General features: G+C 41.5%; 2 protein-coding genes across 4 annotated transcripts in view; one reads left to right on the top strand and one right to left on the bottom strand.

The window, feature by feature from the left end:
- LOC137402883 (pericentriolar material 1 protein-like) overlaps positions 1–12,333 on the top strand; it is a 47,919-nt gene extending 35,586 nt beyond the window's left edge. The window contains exons 28-40 of the mRNA XM_068089396.1: positions 369–452; positions 1,163–1,384; positions 3,871–3,978; positions 4,499–4,660; positions 5,065–5,208; positions 5,513–5,650; positions 5,900–6,018; positions 6,581–6,774; positions 7,071–7,168; positions 8,604–8,713; positions 10,300–10,504; positions 10,842–11,031; positions 11,860–12,333. Of these exons, the coding sequence (XP_067945497.1) occupies positions 369–452; positions 1,163–1,384; positions 3,871–3,978; positions 4,499–4,660; positions 5,065–5,208; positions 5,513–5,650; positions 5,900–6,018; positions 6,581–6,774; positions 7,071–7,168; positions 8,604–8,713; positions 10,300–10,504; positions 10,842–11,031; positions 11,860–11,948 (1,863 nt within the window). The 3' untranslated portion in view covers positions 11,949–12,333. The remainder of the gene's footprint in view (positions 1–368; positions 453–1,162; positions 1,385–3,870; positions 3,979–4,498; positions 4,661–5,064; positions 5,209–5,512; positions 5,651–5,899; positions 6,019–6,580; positions 6,775–7,070; positions 7,169–8,603; positions 8,714–10,299; positions 10,505–10,841; positions 11,032–11,859) is intronic.
- Positions 12,334–12,406: 73 nt separating this feature from the next.
- Positions 12,407–17,710, bottom strand: part of LOC137401624 (uncharacterized) — a 128,453-nt gene continuing 123,149 nt past the window's right edge. For 2 of the 3 annotated variants that reach the window (XM_068088062.1, XM_068088060.1), the window contains 2 exons: positions 13,863–13,975; positions 12,407–12,882 (listed from right to left, as the gene is read on the bottom strand). In XM_068088062.1, coding sequence (XP_067944163.1) covers positions 12,737–12,882; positions 13,863–13,975 — 259 coding nt within the window. In that variant the 3' untranslated portion in view covers positions 12,407–12,736. Of the gene's footprint in view, positions 12,883–13,214; positions 13,266–13,862; positions 13,976–17,710 lie in introns of all 3 variants that reach the window. The other variant, XM_068088061.1, reaches the window with a different exon arrangement.

Raw genomic sequence — 17,710 nt, 5'->3', positions numbered from 1 at the left:
TTTCTTTGATGGCTTCCTCAGTCCACTTTATTATGCCTGCTGGATATCTTATTACTGGCAGTGCGTAGGTATTTATTGCCATGACTTGGTTCTTGGCGTATATATATATATATTTTTATATATATATATATATACACTATAGGTATACTATATACCTATATACCATTAACTCTACAGTTAATAGGTCTATGGTTTGCAGTTTCAACGGTGTAATGTCTACCTTATACAGGCAGTTATCATCTCTTGTCCATATCGCTAAAAAGTTTAATAACTTCATGTTCAACTTTAACATGATTGCTGCATCCCTAGAATTGTGAGCATGCAAGTTTCTGGGCTTTTTCAGTATATTTGTTTTTCTGCCACTGTAGGAACTTGTCACGAAGTTTCTCACCGAGGATGTATCCAGCCAGCAGATAAAATTGGACACAGATACAGAGAGCGACATCCTCGCTGTAAGAATTATCAATTCTTTTTGTCTGTTTATTTTAACAGATTAGATCATTTCATCCCTACTCTCTCTTTCTTTTGTATTCCTATGTTTCTTCACCTATCTCTCATCAATATCCATTCATTTCACACATGTTTGCATGCATGATCCGCTGTCTCACTCTCGTGCTAGGCTGTTTCCTTCTTGTCCTTTTTCTGACCAAACTAACTTTGTTTTGGTTGCTCAAGTGTACATATGTCATCCGAAGCAACTGATTTTACAATGATTGGATAAGTGAGTACGGACTACAGGCTATTTTCAGCGATTGAAAAATGGAAATACCTAAGGAATCTGCATCCCTTATTAATCATCAAATCAAACTCGCCAAAAAGTGTTGCCACTGAAAACAGGTCAAATTAATTTTGGTATTTTTTGTTTTATATTTGCATTTTTCCATTGTTAGCTCATAAAATGTGAAGAACCCTTTACTGAAGAGACTAAGTGAAATTTACATTGTATAATGTACATTGTACAACGTACAATGTTTGACATACATTGTATAATGTACATTGTCTCGGTTTGGACTGACTGTAGTAGGCTTGGTTTTAAATCTTTTGACTTCACCTACATGTTTAACTGAAACATGTGACCGGTGCGTAGGTTTGCTTATCTAATGTCCATCTTTCATCATTTACAATACTCTGAACTGGTATTTGCTCTCATCTCCCCTTCTAGTCACAGCCTGCCTGGATGCTCTACCATGGCACAGGCTCCGAGCAAACCCCGAGTGAGAGTTGTGTCACAACAGACGAGGATGATGTAAGACAGATGTTGAACACCAAGCACAAGCTAACCCCGGTCAATTCTGCCGCTAACCTGGGTGCTGCTGGTTTTGCTGCTGCCAAGCTAGAAAGGGTCGGCTCTATCAAATCTGACTTTGCTGACTACATAGAGCAGGTGTGTATGTCTGCCTTGGTATATGTGTATTCCTAACAGTTTTAGTAACATCTGAAAGCCTCTACTATTTTTGCGCCATCAGTTGAGAGTTTTGTATTTGTGTTTAGTTGGTTGAATATACTAAGGCAGATGGTATCTGAGGTGAATATGTGTGTGGACATCTCGGGGTGTTGTTATTAGCGTGTTTCTGAGGATATATGCTTATTTTTATGGGTCGGTAGTGTGGGCCAGGTGCTATGTCTCTGATATCTCAAGTAGGTTTTGAGAATTAACCCTTTTGCAGGCAGAGCGACATTATTGTCGTTTTGCGATACCGACCACAATGGGCAGAGCGACTATTTTGTTGCCATACGAACGGTTTTTAAAAATCAAATTTTGGTTGGCTTATTGCCTTTTTCTGTTAATTTTTTTACTAATAGTAAACTGCAATATATTGATCTTTGTTAGAAACTAAAAAATAAGCCATTTTCAGGAAAAAAACGATCATTTTTGCAATATTAAATGAACAAAAAGTCTGAAATAAAAACGTCTTTAAATAAAATTGGGAATTTTGTTTGTAGCTTGCTTCTGCTTTTGTTTCATCTTTTTGAATGTTTTCCCAGAGTGCAACAACTTTCCTTTAGTGTCATGGCACCCTCCAAACGACATTACCCACGTTCCTCTAATGCTGCAAGGAGTAATAGTGTTAGTGCTAGCAGTAATAGGATGATATCAGCTGATTGCGATAACTTTTTAGAGTTAGTATCCCGAACTAATAGTGACAGTGAATCTGGTTCAGATTGTGACTGGAGTGATTTTGCATCGGAATCTGAGAGTGAAAGTGATGAAAAAGCTAGTAACAGTTTTCATACTCATGGAGGTGGCAGTGATGCTAGTGCTTGGATTACTATCAGAAATTTGTATACTAATCAGGCCTCTGCAAGGGCAAAAGCTTCAAAAGTTGCCATAGCTAAGAAACAGTTATGAGAAGAATTGACTTGAACACGTTTATCTGTATTTACCTGTATCACAAACACATAACACACGTTTACAATATCATAAATAAGAGTGTATCAGGAATTTTTTTAAATCTATTTTTGAAAAATTAATTTGCTTAGGGGGTCTCAAATAGCCCAAAAAACTTGCCTGCGAAAAAGTTAAGTCCTGTTGTCTCACCACATGCGGGCATCTTGCTAAGATTTTCTACAGAAGGCTGCCTGTTGGTTAATTTGTTTGCATGCTCAGATAGGCTGTGGTATTCCATATATGATCTAGCGACTAGGCAGTGTAGTCAGTGTGGTCAGTAGGCAGTGTGGTCAGTAGGCAGTGTGGTCAGTAGGCAGTGTGGTCAGTAGGCAGTGTGGTCAGTAGGCAGTGTGGTCAGTAGGCAGTGTGGTCAGTAGGCAGTGTGGTCAGTAGGTAATGTGGTCAGTGGGCAGGAGGGCCGGTAGGCAGTGTGATCAGTAGGCAGTGTGATCAGTAGGCAGTGTGGTCAGTAGGCAGCGTGGTCAGTAGGCATGTGGTCAGTAGGCAATGTGGTCAATAGGCAGTGTGGTCAGTAGGCATGTGGTCAGTAGGCAATGTGGTCAGTGGGCAGGAGGGTCGGTAGGCAGTGTGGTCGGTAGGCAGTGTGGTCAGTGGGCAGGCGGGTCGGTAGGCAGTGTGGTCAGTGGTCAGGAGGGTTGGTAGGCAGTCTGGCCGGTAGGCAGGAGGGTCGGTAGGCAGGAAAGTCGGTAGGCAGGAGGGTCGGTAGGCAGGAGGGTCGGTAGGCAGGAGGGTTGGTAGGCAGTGTGGTCGGTAGGCAGGAGGGTCGGTAGGCAGGGGAGTCGGTAGGCAGGAAAGTCGGTAGGCAGGAGGGTCGGTAGGCAGTGTGGTCAGTAACCAGTGTGGTCAGTAGGCAATGTGGTCAGTGGGCAATGTGGTCAGTGGGCAATGTGGTCAGTGGGCAGGAAAGTCGGTAGGCAGTGTGGTCAGCGGTCAGGAGTGTCGGTAGGCAGGAGTGTCGGTAGGCAGGAGGGTCGGTAGGCAGGAGGGTCGGTAGGCAGGAGGGTCGGTAGGCAGGAGGGTCGGTAGGCAGGAGGGTCGGTAGGCAGGAGGGTCGGTAGGCAGGAGGGTCGGTAGGCAGGAGGGTCGGTAGGCAGGAGGGTCGGTAGGCAGGAGGGTCGGTAGGCAGGAGGGTCGGTAGGCAGGAGGGTCGGTAGGCAGGAGGGTCGGTAGTCAGGAGGGTCGGTAGGCAGGAGGGTCGGTAGGCAGGAGGGTCGGTAGGCAGGAGGGTCGGTAGGCAGGAGGGTCGGTAGGCAGGAGGGTCGGTAGGCAGGAGGGTCGGTAGGCAGGAGGGTCGGTAGGCAGGAGGGTCGGTAGGCAGGAGGGTCGGTAGGCAGGAGGGGCAGGGTGTACTAACATCTGTGAGCTAAAATAGAATGGTACACTCAAACTAATCTGAGTCGGAGGGCAAAGGCTACACTGAACAGAGGGCGGACTAGTAAGCTGTGCTGCTTCTTTGGCAGGTAGAGACGCAGTCCACCCATTCGACAGCTCAGTCACTCACAGGAAGTGCTTTGGATGACCCTTTCAACCAGGACTCGCTAGGTGATACTGTCATACATCTTGAGAAGGTAGACTTTATTGCTTCTCCAACAAGAAGTTCTTAAACTAACCTCTGTCCTGCCGATCTTTACAAAGTCTATCCTTTCTGCTCGGTCCAGTGTCATCACATTGTTTTGTCTTTAACCTATTGTACTTGCAGAGGCCTGTCTATTGTAGGATGGGTTTGTAGAAGAGGTCATATTATAGCTGGAGTCGCAATCTCATGACCTGTATCGTTCACTGTGCACTGGTCTCCTTGCTTATAAACATAACAACTATCTCTCATGATCTGTATTGTACATCTCCTTGCTTATAAACAACAACTATCTCCAATAGGTGGCTTTTAGGAGAAAATGGCTGCTGGCTCCTTTTATGTTCTGTTTGTATTCCTCCTAGGAGGCCTGCTTAATATGCAAAGGAACTTACATAACATTCTGCATGCTTGCTGGTCCTTTTAATTTTCCAACTCTTTAGCCACTTCATTTCCTAGTAGCCCTTTTTTCTATTGTGTATTTCTGCCTCTCCTCCATCTGCCATCTTGTCTTATAGGTATCCAATAAGGGCACTGGCAGCGCGCTGCCGACACTTAGTGAAACATCTCTGGTGAGCATGAGCCTGCGGTGCGGTAGTGAGACGAGTGTCAGCGATGTGAGCCTTGATATGCCCTTCGCTCGCTCACCTCTCGGCGACACCGCCATAGACCTGCAAGAGGTAGCCGCTCTTCTCATCCACTTTCCTTGCTCTCACTCCCTTATTGTGTGTCTGTGTGTTTGTGTATTTGATAGTCCAAGAGCATGTGGTTGCTCGCTTGAATAACTTGTCTCTATCCTGCAGACTATTCACGCATATCTTCTTGAGCTGTCCATATATATCAGCTCTTCTATTCGTGACTGCCATCCTTGTATCTTTCTTTTTCTACAGAAACCAGTCTTGTCAGTCTCGTGTCTGTCACCTATGGTGATGTTAATCAGATCGTTGCTATTCACCCCAGTACTGACCATTCCTGAGTGTGCGTGCTATGGCTGTCTTGCCAAGCTATGAGTGCTGTTTGGGTGTCCTGTTTGAGCTCTTCTAAAACAACCTAGAAATTTATTGCCTAGTTACTCATGCTGCAGGCTATGCAAAAGGTGAAGGACATAGACAGGCGGAGGGAGGCCAAACGGGAAGCGAGGAAGGACGCGAGTAGGAGAGAGGTTTCTGAGACGGGCAGTAGTAGCTCTGCCCAGTGCAGTGAGAATGAAGGCTCAGCTGATGTACAGGTATGCATTATCGACGAGGTGCATGGACTTGTATGACCAAGGAAATAATAGTTATTGAGCTTTGTAATTTTGTGGTCTACTTGCTTCAATTCAGACACGCTCGCTCGGCTGTTTCTGACTGCCTTGTGCATGATTCTCGCTAGTAACAAAGTGTGTGCAGTACTTTCGCCTACAATATTCAGTAATGCTCGTTGGTTTAAATAAAGCTTGTATCATTCACGGAGTTCAGAGTTAGTACTAGCGAATGTAGGATAGTCTTGAGAAGGCCTCTCAGAGGGTAGTAGGATGCCACTGCTGGTTTCAGATGACACGAATAGACACACAGAAGCTTGATCGCCAGATAAAGCGAATCATGACAGAGATAATACCCGTGCTGCGGGAGCACATGGACAATGTCTGTTCAAGTCAGCTACTACACTACTTACAGCAGAAAGTTATAGAGGTTAGTCACATTTACACAATCTTAACAGTCTCTATTGAGATTGTCAGCTGTTTGTTTGTCTACTGCTGTAACAGTTGAGACAGATTACGTATAACCCCTATAATATGCACTGTTTACTTCTTTACATTCTGATACGATTGATAAAGGCCAGATTGACTCGCAGTTGCCTCTGTCGCGGTTGGCGGCGATACTGACAACCTGTCTAGGTGTTCTCGGTGGATTCGGCACATATCTTGGTTGTTTTTGCAGTTGACAGCTCTGACAGGTGATCAAGGAAAACCAGAAAGAGCTGTCGAATTTACGCAATTCTTTCAGAAGCAGCTTCTCAATATACTCAGAGACTCTCTGGCCAAGTTTGAAGGTCGCAGGTAGATCTCTCTCATAAAATTATTTCAGCTATTGCATGATGTCAAGTGTTTATCACAAACATCTATGACACGATCCAGTGAATTTTTATGTGTGCATACAAACGTGACATGTGTCCATCTATAGCATGTTCTAGTGACTTCTGGTGTATGCATACAGATGTCACATGTGTCCATCTATAGCATGTTCTAGTGACTTGTGTATGCATGCAGATGTCACATGTGTCCATCTATAGCATGTTCTAGTGACTTCTTGTTTGTGCATACAGATGTCACATGTGTCTATCTATAGCATGTTCTAGTGACTTCTTGTGTTTGCATACAGATGTCACATGTGTCCATCTATAGAAGGACACATATCACACATGTAAGCACAGACTTCTTGTCTGTGCTTACATGTGCTTACATGAGTCCTCTGTAGCATATTCTAGTGACTTCTTGTCTGTGCATACATATGTGACGTGTGTAATCCCTTTACAAGCTCTCCTACTCTGCTATGAGTTGATGTCCATGAATTGATTAGTTGACAGTGCACAAATTGTTCCACTCCTTTTGTCTCTGACAGGATGCGAGACTGTGGCGAAGAGATCCTTGTGGACATTTCTGAAATCCTCTTCAATGAGCTCGCATTCTTCAAGCTGATGCAAGATTTGGATGACCCAGAGGTGAAAGACAGGATAGCTCTGAACAAATGGAGAGCTGCTAGCGGAGAGCCGCCCATCGCTCATATGGATACTGACACCGAAGGGGCCTCTACTGGTTAGTGACGTCAGAGCACTACATGCTAAGCAACTTGCTCGGCAGTGCTGTGTTCTTCAGACCCTCCTCATTAATATCCTTACCTTTCAGTCACGTTCTAACCTAGCCACATGCCACCAGGCTTTACATTGGGCAAGCGAGATCAAAAGTTTTAACTAAGCCAATCTTTTCTGTTTCTGTATCTTGTGTCTTTTACTCCAATGTTAAGTTCCGCATGCGTTTCCTCAATTTCTCACTAAATTTGGTATAAAGGGCGGCAGCAGTGACCCACTCTAGCTATTTACACACTCTTGTAGCAGATGAGAGCATTCGGGTAATCTCAGAGCAGGAAGAGGAGGTCACGACTGAAGGGGAGAGTGAAGAGACATCTGGAGAGGAAGAGGATCTTGGCAAGGTATAGATAATGCTAAAATACTATTGGGAAAATAAATGCGTGTAGCTATGTTATCCGTCTACACTTTGACCGCAGGATTGAGAATATACAGTAGATACCAATGTGCAGGATTGGGAATTTACAGCAGGTACCAGTGTGCAGGGTTGGGAATATACAACAGGTACCAGTGTGCAGGGTTGGGAATATACAGCAGGTACTGGTTTGCAGAGTTGGGAATATACAACAGGTACTGGTGTGCAAGGTTGGGAATACACAGCAGGTACTGGTGTGCAGAGTTGGGAATATACAGCAGGTACTGGTGTGCAGAGTTGGGAATATACAGCAGGTACCAGTGTGCAGTGTTGGGAATACACACCAGGTACAGCTGGTGTGCAGGGTTGGGAATATACAGCAGGTACCAATGTGCAGGTTTGGGATTATACAACAGGTGCAGGTACCGGTGTGCAGGTTTTGGGAATATATAACAGGTACTGGTTTGCAGAGTTGGGAATATACAACAGGTACTGGTGTGCAGTGTTGGGAATATACAACAGGTACTGGTGTGCAGGGTTGGGAATATACAGCAGGTACCGGGTTGCAGTGTTGGGAATATACAGCAGGTACTGGTGTGCAGAGTTGGGAATATACAGCAGGTACCAGTGTGCAGTGTTGGGAATACACACCAGGTACAGCTGGTGTGCAGGGTTGGGAATATACAGCAGGTACCGATGTGCAGGTTTGAGATTATACAACAGGTGCAGGTACCGATGTGCAGGTACCGGTGTGCAGATTTTGGGAATATATAACAGGTACAGGTATGCAGGGTCGGAAATATATAGCTGGTACCGGTGTGCAGGGTCGGGAATATACAGCAAGTATCAGTGTGCAGGGTCGGGAATATACAGCAGGTACCGGTGTGCAGGGTTGGGAATATACAGCAGGTACCGATGTGCAGGTTTGAGATTATACAACAGGTGCAGGTACCGATGTGCAGGTACCGGTGTGCAGATTTTGGGAATATATAACAGGTACAGGTGTGCAGGGTCGGAAATATATAGCAGGTACCGGTGTGCAGGGTCGGGAATATACAGCAAGTACCAGTGTGCAGGGTCGGGAATATACAGCAGGTACCGGTGTGCAGGGTTGGGAATATACAGCAGGTACCGGTGTGCAGGGTCGAGAATAAGAACAACTGTAAAGGGCTTGGATTCTTTATTAGTTTGGTTTTGTCTCTACTAAGCATGGCCAGTTGTGTAGGAGTCACTGTACAAAGTTGGGAGGAGTTTAAACAGCACCCATTCTGAACCAGGCCTAAGCCAAATTGAGATTATACTTTCATGGTAGGTTTGCATCAGTTTTAGCGTTCAGTGGGTATATGATGGTCCTGTCAGAGAGATGCTTGTCAGCTGTTGTTGTTTTGTTAGTGGTTCACTAATTTGTTCACACTGATGTATAGGAGAGAGACGACGCATTTGCTGAAGAGGTTAACACGAGTGAGCAACGTGAACCTGGAGTCACTGACATACACTTTGAATTGGCACCCAGTGAGACGAAACCAATGACCAGGTAGAATGTTAATCCTAGTGGAGTACCTGTTATTGTCATCGAAGGATCCTTCATCGGGTTACAATGATAACACTTCATTTCACTCTTTCTCTTGTTTATTTGACGAGACAGTCATGGGGTCACGGAAAGCATATGTATACATATGAGGAGTTCATTTCCAAAACCAGTTATTTCCATTTTTGGCACTTTTTGATTTTTTAATCTTAAATTATACTCTAATAATATGAGTACACTGTTCAATGGATTTTTTGTTCCTAAACCAGTTATTTCTCATACATTGCACCCACTAAAATCTTTGTTCTGTTCCAAAACCAGTTATTTCCTATTGGGATTCATTCCAAAAGCAGTTATTTTTGTGCTTGCTTTTCAATTGGTTGTTGTAAAACTAGGTCAGCTTTTTGATTCGTTGACTTAGTTTTGTAAGCTATCTCTCCACTTACTGTGCTTTCATGATGGATGCATCTTCAACAAGTAATTCTACTGTAACAACATTAAATGACTTTTTGGAAGAACCTGTGCAAGTAGCGTGACCTGGTAAAAGTAGAAAGAACAAAGAGAATGTAGAAGGTAATTAATTTAAACCTTTTACTGTTTAATTGGCTTGAAACCAAAATTTAATTAAATTGCAGAAGGCAAAGAAAAATGAAACAATCACATCAAACACAATGCATGTTTGTTTGTGTTTAGTACAAAAGTTAACTAGTGCTAGTAGTAGTACTACTATTTGTGCTATTAACTCTTTCGCAAGCCAATGTATCGGCTTGCACAGTAAAATAAGTACAGACCATAAGTTGATGGATTGCCTTATCAATAGGGTGTCACTTTTCTTTTCAATACAAGACCCAAACATTAACTAGACTAATCAAATGATGTCTTAAACAAACTTACTGCCAATCACGTGCAACCAATAAAAGATTTTGGCTTAACAAATTCATTTTTAATTATTTTTCAAAACAGCAAAACCAGATCGTTATTTTCATAGATATAAGAAGCACACCCCGTTTGTTCAACGCAAAAAAAAGTTGCGAGTGTGAGATTTACTAAATAATTTTATACATATCTTGTAGAGAATTTCTTTCTAAATAGGATGCATTTTACAGTAAAACGATATACGGTATGTTTTTATTTTTGAAATATTATTGTATATAACATGTTCGGTTCACCGCTTGTAACTAGTCCGCATTAATTATTAGTTCACCTAAAGCTGTGGTTAAAGTCAGACTATTATCTAAGACTTATTGTTTAAATCACTGGTTGCTGATTGTTTCATGTCAAAAGCAGTTATTTCTGGAAATAACTGCTTTTGAAAAAAAATGCAGAAATCTGTTGCCTGTTTACCATGCTTCTTGACAAAATTGTTGAACAAAAAGAAAGTATAAGCTTGCTTTTTCATTTGTCTTGAGAATTAGCTAAATACTATGCCAATTATATTGAACAATATTGAGTATACAAACTTTTCTTGTTTGTGAAAAATGCTAAAACCGGAAATAACTGGTTTTGGAAATGAACTCCTCATATATACATGTATGTCTATGTAATGTATATGTCTATGGGCTAATTTAGTGGCTCCTCATGTGTCTCACTAGGATCGGCAGTGATGAGGATTGCAGCGGAGAAGATGAGGACACCTCCGAGATTTCAACAGACGACGGAGACGACACGGCCATATCAAGACTTACTGCCCAGGATGCGACTGACCAACCTGATCTTGTCACGCTGTCAGTAGCACAAGCAGAACCTTCTGAAGAGCTAAAAATTGATGATTTGCCACCCAAACTGGATGTTGACACTGTGAGTGATAACTTTAACTTATGCGTTGTGACGGGAACCCTTCCCCCTGCCTTCACTCATACTTGTTATACCTGCTAACTTGACTACTGAAGTCATGCAGATCAGTTAGGAGTTGTCTTCCCATTTTATGAGTGATAATGTGGTCTCTCTCCCTACTAAGAAACTATTGTCTAAGGTTCCACTCTCGATACTGAAGTTACTTATGTAGTCGGCCCACACTTATAGTGTTGGGTCCTATAGAAAGTACATTCAACTGCTGCTCATGTATTACATGCAGGGGCAATACATCCCTCTGCATGTATTTTTAGTGGCACCCTGCAAGTTATCTACTTTGTAGGAGGCCATGGCTGCCCGGGCAGCAGCGGAAACAGAGTTGCTTTCTACACCATCATCTGAGGTGCTGCCTGATTGTGGCTCTGAGCTTGCTGGCAGCGTTGATAAACTGAAGGAACCGATGTCTGCTGACAGTTGCGAAGACAAACCTCAAGATAAATCAGGAAAGGAAACTGAAGATGGAACTGACTCAGGTACAGAGAACTTGTGTCTACGCAAATATTTATGCCTTCCTTTCCTCAACTCCCCAGCATCCCCAACACCTTGCCCTCTTTTCAACTGCCCAACACCCCTCCCTGTCCTCAACTGCCCAACACCACTCCTCCGTCCTCAGCTCACCTGCTCCTCTATCATTGGCTCTGTACATTTACACCAAAGGGTGATCTGCACATGTATCGGTGGTGATTATGTGTATTTAGTAGTAACATTTTAGTGTTGATAGCATGAAGAGCAGCCAGTAACTAATTGCAGTTAGCAAAAAATGATTGTCCGAGTTGCTTTGCAGTATTGGCTATCCATTATTTGCTTCTCCCCATTTATGTGCCGTTTGGTGAATTTTAGAAGAACACACCGGTTGAGCTTCCTACGTATGTATATGGTGCGTGTTTAGAGGTGCTATAGTCGCTGTTGTTAGTAACACTTGATTCCTGTTGTCTGCTAACAAACTATTCTCATTAATTGCAGTGCCACCAAAATTCCTTCCTTGTGTTAATGTTTGAGACTAACAGCTGACTAATTCTCAAATACCAAGATGCATGTTTTTACGATTTTATAAAATCAAATGTTAATGCATAATCACACTTTAAATATATGGCATGCTTGTCTGTAGAGAATATGGACCATGATTTGAACATTGGCATGTGACTATTATTTGCTATACCGGTGTGTACCGGCATATGAAGACATCCGATATACTTTGATCAACATGCTTGGCACATAATTGTTTGAAATATGATTAAGTCTCTCGAGTCTCTCATGAAATTATATAAATTCCACTGATCCATATTCTCACTTTACTTCAGCAACTGAACCAGATCATTCTGGAGGCAATGACGAGGGAGAGCAGCTGCCATCACCCAATCAAGTGGTTGCCAAGGATACTGAAGTCTAAGGGTATCAGCGATGTTAGCTTCATTCGGATCTGTGCAATCTTTCACTTGTGTAGTCTATTTATTTTCTTAAACCGAACGAGTTACGCTTTTACATTTGTCTTTTATTACGTTTTTTGTCAGGCTGTTGCCGGGTTCCGTCCTCTAAAACATTCTCTCTTTCCTCTCTCAGCAGTGCCGCCTTTTATAAGTTCCTACTAATCATTCTGCTTCTATTTACAACTGCGAGTTGTATGACAGGAGTGAGTGCTAGCCAGTGTTGATCTGAGTTTTCATTCGTCTTTTTAGTTATTCATAAGTGCAATTCGTGTGAGACTTTTTAACTTGTATATACATATGATTGTACTTTGTTTGTTCTTGTTTGAATAAATTGTTTTATATGAAAAAGTCAGATTTCTTACCAAAAAGGTTTTCTGGTCTAATTCAAAATTGACAACCTACTAATCAATGTACCAAATAATTCTGTATGCATTGCATATATATTTGCATATATATATATATAATTCTGTATGCATTGCATATATATTTGCATATATATATATATAATTCTGTATGCATTGCATATATATTTGGGGTGAAATCAATGTGTACGCTGCTTTAAAAGACTAGTAAGAAAAGTATTCTTTAAAAAAGGATAGAAAGTTGAGTTTAGGCAACCTAAATTGAACATTGTAAATATTAAAAAATACATTGGAATCATAGCATTGTAAATCATTACAAAATGGCGCAATCACAGCAAATTGCTTGTCTATAATTTAATTGAAATATCCAGCAATTGCTGAATGGTTAATCACATTGATTTAGACAAATAGCTAGTAGGAACATGCCCTGTAGCACCACTGCTGTTAATAACCTCAGTCCATCCACTCCCATCATCCTCTCGTATAACCCGAATCTCTTCTGCTTCATCCATGTCGATGCAGGTGTCTCGGTCTTCTGTATAACCAATTTTATTGTTAGAGGGTCATGTAGAGTAATAAACTACATGGTAGTATATTCAAAGCCCAAATGTTGTAAGAAAACCATATGAGATGATAACGTATTCGAGCTGAGTGCGATTATCAATAACAATACAAATAAAGGAGGAGACAATTGGAATTAATATACAGCAACTAGTCAATGTTCACCTTTTGAAATCATCAAGGATAGCCATGTATAATGCCGAGCGTAGCACCTGCGAGCCATGCCAGGTTTTAAGAACTGCGTGAAAACATGCTTAAAATTGATCAAAAATAGTTGGGTGGACCATGCTCAGCGCATCTAAATACCTTTGGTAAATATTTCTAGCCCTTCCATTTCAGGTAGACCTTATGTCATCACTATAAATAAATTTGGTCTGTGAAGTAATTGTTTTATTGTCCAACATCAATTATGTATTTGCGTATAGTAAGATTCGTGTTTTTCGTGCGAGTCTCGAAAATTTGGAATGAATTTTATAAGTGAAGGGATGCGGCTTTAGCTATTTGAATAAAACTGAATGAAATTGCGCTTCATTAAAAAAACAAGATGGAGTAGTGCAGTAATGTAGATGCATCAGACCTGTTAACCTGCTACAAATCACACACAAAAATGTGACTAGTTAGTTTGATTTTTACAGATGTATCAGCCTGATAAAATATCATGAAGAGCAGACAACTCTGCGAACATCACTTCCTCAACGCACTAACTATGCAAAATATCAGAAAAGACGCCTTTTTAAATACCATATCAGTAAAATATAAACACCTGTTGATTACCATCTCTCTTAGAATCTCATCAAATGTTCGTTGAGCAAATAATGCAGGCCATCAATAGCATACCTTTCGCTGTCCAACCTTTTTCTTAAACTTAGCACGATAAGACGAGTCCTACACTAGTTCTGATGGGCAAAATAGTTAATTGACAGTTAATTGTGTTCTTATCTTATTTCCACTCACGTGCTGAGAATGAGTAAAGTGCGAATCTTATGCTGAGGATGAGAGGCTCACAGCTGGCACCAAGCACCCTCTCTGGTGTGGCAGGAGTGGCTGGTGTAGATGGCGTCAGGGCTCTAAACCATGGAAACATTGAGCATTAAAATATATACAGTATATACATATACTCACGCTACAGACAGCATTGTTTCGGGTATTGAAGCCTCATCAGTCTGTCGTCTGTTCAGCTATAGCGATTAACATTTAAGAGTGAAAAATGCACTTCGTAATACATTTGAACTCTTGAAGATTGTAACCGCGAGTTTGTAAACACGCCCACCCAACAACAAGGCTAAGCTGTTCTTATCGTTTTTATCGCTCTTATCATATACTGTATGCCCTTTCTGCGATCGAAAATGCTAAATTACTAATAAATGCAGTGCGCCCTCGAGTTACGATGCCCCTGTTGTAAGATTTTTTTTCCCTAGGCCTACTTTATGAAACACAATGCTTTTTCGCCTTCGCTAAACCAGTTCGAAATTGTTTCGACTTTTTCCACTATACGATATCAACAAAAAACTTTCTTGAAATTTCGTAGTAATTACAACGAAATAAAAAAATGCTGATTTGCTATTCACCAAAACCCCTCCCACAACGCCTGAAAGAGATATGCAATTGCTTGATATCTCAGTTCAGCATTATTTGTTTGTTATAAGTTATAGCAAAAACGAAACCGAAAACGTATAAGTGGTAAAATTTTGGCCTATGACAAAGCTGGTTAGTTTAGTAAATACATGCTAAAACTTAGCTTTATGCATGTGTATAGTAAACTAAATTCATTTAAATTAAATTCAATGCCTATGTTATACGTCTATCTTGAAGGTAACAACTCCCCACGGTACGTACTGCCTGTAGTACCTTGTAATGTTACAATTTCTTGCAGATCAAAACCACTAAAAACACTAAAGTTGCTGTAGATAACTATAGTTACTAAGGTTAACATATTGTTTTGTTACTAATTTTTAATATATAGAGTATGCATATAAAATTTTAATAAGTTTTACCAGGGCAAGGGGTGTTTGCATTAGATAATTATTATGGGTTTCCATACCGCTCTATACAAAATTTTTGCCAACACTAAAGCTAATTAAAATCATACAATCATAAACGATATATATATATATCGTTTATGATATATAATTCGTCTATATATATATATATACACATATATCGTTTTGCTCTCGCATATATATATATATATATATATATATATATATACATGTATACATAGGGTATATGCGAGAGCAAAACTACAGCTGTGTATTGAACAAGAGTAGATGATTCCTAACAAAGAGACAAGGTCATAAAGGTTAATTACATTACGACATTGTGAAATTGAACACATAGCTGACAAGATGAACAGTAAATGTACTTTGATGAAACTAGAAGAGTGTCTTTATTTTAACTGCGCAAAACACTTTTTCTTGATATGAAGTTTAAAAGTTAGAATGGTAAATGTTGTATATGAATTTTCTGTTCAAAGACTTTTTTAATACCCGAGCAATGCGGGGCATTCATCTAGTGTATATATATATGTATGCTAAAAAACTACAAGTTTTGTTAAAACATTTTATTACTTAAAGTTTCATGCGGTAGGCTTGCACTCTTCAGATAAAATGTTAAAAATAATACATATTCCACTAGCAGTAAAGCTGTATAAGAGCTAAAAGCCAGAGTCTTAAGTGACACTGTTTCTTAGCAGGTATTTACTGGCATGATATCAGCTCTGTTTTTACTCAAAACATTGAGCACTCTTTTTACTAATGTGTATAAATATAACTTATATATATATATATATATATACAGGACAGATATACAGGACAGATAGCGTAAGGTATCGGGACCGTGATCATTAGATCCTCGGTTCAAACCCCAACAACTGCACTTTTCTGGTGGTCCTTAGACAAGACCTTTGCTTGTATAACGTCTACAACCTCTATGATGAGTGCAATAACCAAAGCCATGCCGGCTCGGACGTCGCCCGGTCAAACAAGGTCCGCGCTGCCTGTAGCTGAACCAGGACAAGGCAGTGAAAAATGGGCTACTGGTTCAAAACGGATGAAATGGACTCGGACTGATAACACGGACCTCATGCAGTGCTACTTTATGAGTGAACCTCAAAAGTGGGGCTACATGGGAAGGATGCGTCAACTGTGGATAAACATGCGCCCTGAATTGCCACTAACCGCTAAACAACTTGTAGCTCAGAGGAGTAACATAATCAAGCGGCACCTCATATCACAACTTGAGGTAGATGAAATTAGGGAAAAGTTCACCCAAGTAACCTCAACCAACGAGGAGTGCATATCAACACACACTGTCATGGATACACGATCATGTGTTGACTCACGGGCTGAAGAGAACATGCACTTGGACCTTGACGCAAGGGTGAAAGAGCTTGCGGAAAATATCATCAACAAGATGTCAGCTGCTAATGATTATGGAAGCAGGGTACCACTACGAAGAGTTAGCAAGGCCATACCTAAGAAGCTGTTAGAAGACATTAACATGGCACTGGAGTCGATCTCAACTGGATCAATCAGTGAGACTAATGCCTTAATCTACAGTACAGCAACCGTCATCTTGGAGGAGATGGATATTAAGCCAATGTCAACAAGGCTTCAAGCCATTCCATCCTGGCAGCTGAGGCTACAAAATAAGATCAAGGACTTGCGCAAGAAAGTTAGTAGGCTCAGTGAGAGATCTAACCACAGTTTGGAGCGTCCAAAAAGGGAAGCCACAATAGAAGCTCTAGAATCTGCCAAACAGCGGCTAGTAGCACTCTCGGCACGACTGAAGCAGTACACCAAAGAGCGAGATAACAAGAGAATGAACAAACTGTTCATCAATAATCCATCTAGAGTGTATTCCCAGTTCAAAGGTGAACTGCAGAGGCCAATGTCTGAGCCTCCCCGATCTAGCACTTCAAAGTTCTGGAAGGACATCTGGGAGAAAGAGACCACTCATAACACCACTGCAAATTGGCTGAAGAGGCTTAAAGAGAACCAACAACACACTGTGGCCCAGCAAGGACTCACCATCAGCAAAGACGACATTAAGTGCAGAGTGCAGCGTAGGAAAAACTGGGCAGCACCTGGCCATGACATGATTCAAGCCTTCTGGTTAAAGAAATTGACATCACTTCACACTAGAATGGCTAAGCAGATGGAATACCTAATAGAACAAGGTGACCATCCAGAATGGCTGACCAAAGGACGAACTGTGCTTCTGATAAAAGATCCAAAGCAGGGGCCGATTCCCAAAAACTATCGACCAATAACGTGCTTGCCCACCACTTGGAAACTGCTCTCAGGAATAGTTGCAGACAAATTGGAAGAGCACATGAGTCACTATATGACCTGTGCTCAGAAAGGAATTGGGCGCAACACCCGAGGAGCTAAACATCAGTTACTGGTGGATCGGACGGTCTGTCAAGACAGCAGGAGAAGGCAAACCAATCTTGCCATGGCTTGGATTGACTACAGAAAGGCCTATGACTCAATTCCCCATAGTTGGATACTTGAGTGCCTCAGTATGTACAATGTTCACCCTGCTCTTGTGGCATTCATCAAGATGTCAATGACCAAATGGAAGACGGAACTGGAGGCTAATGGCAAAAAGCTGGCGAGTGTACAAATTAAGCGAGGCATCTATCAAGGTGACTCCTTATCACCGCTGCTCTTCTGCATATGCCTAAACCCTCTAAGCAATATGCTGGAGGAGACTCAATATGGGTACCAGTTCAAGAGTGGCACCAAGATAAACCACCTCTTCTACATGGATGACATCAAGCTGTACGCTAACAAAGAAAG

This window comes from Watersipora subatra, chromosome 8, assembly GCF_963576615.1.
Source record: "Watersipora subatra chromosome 8, tzWatSuba1.1, whole genome shotgun sequence".
NCBI lineage: Eukaryota > Metazoa > Bryozoa > Gymnolaemata > Cheilostomatida > Watersiporidae > Watersipora > Watersipora subatra.
The sequence above is the reverse complement of the archived record's forward strand: the minus strand, read 5'-3'. Positions and strand labels throughout refer to the sequence as shown.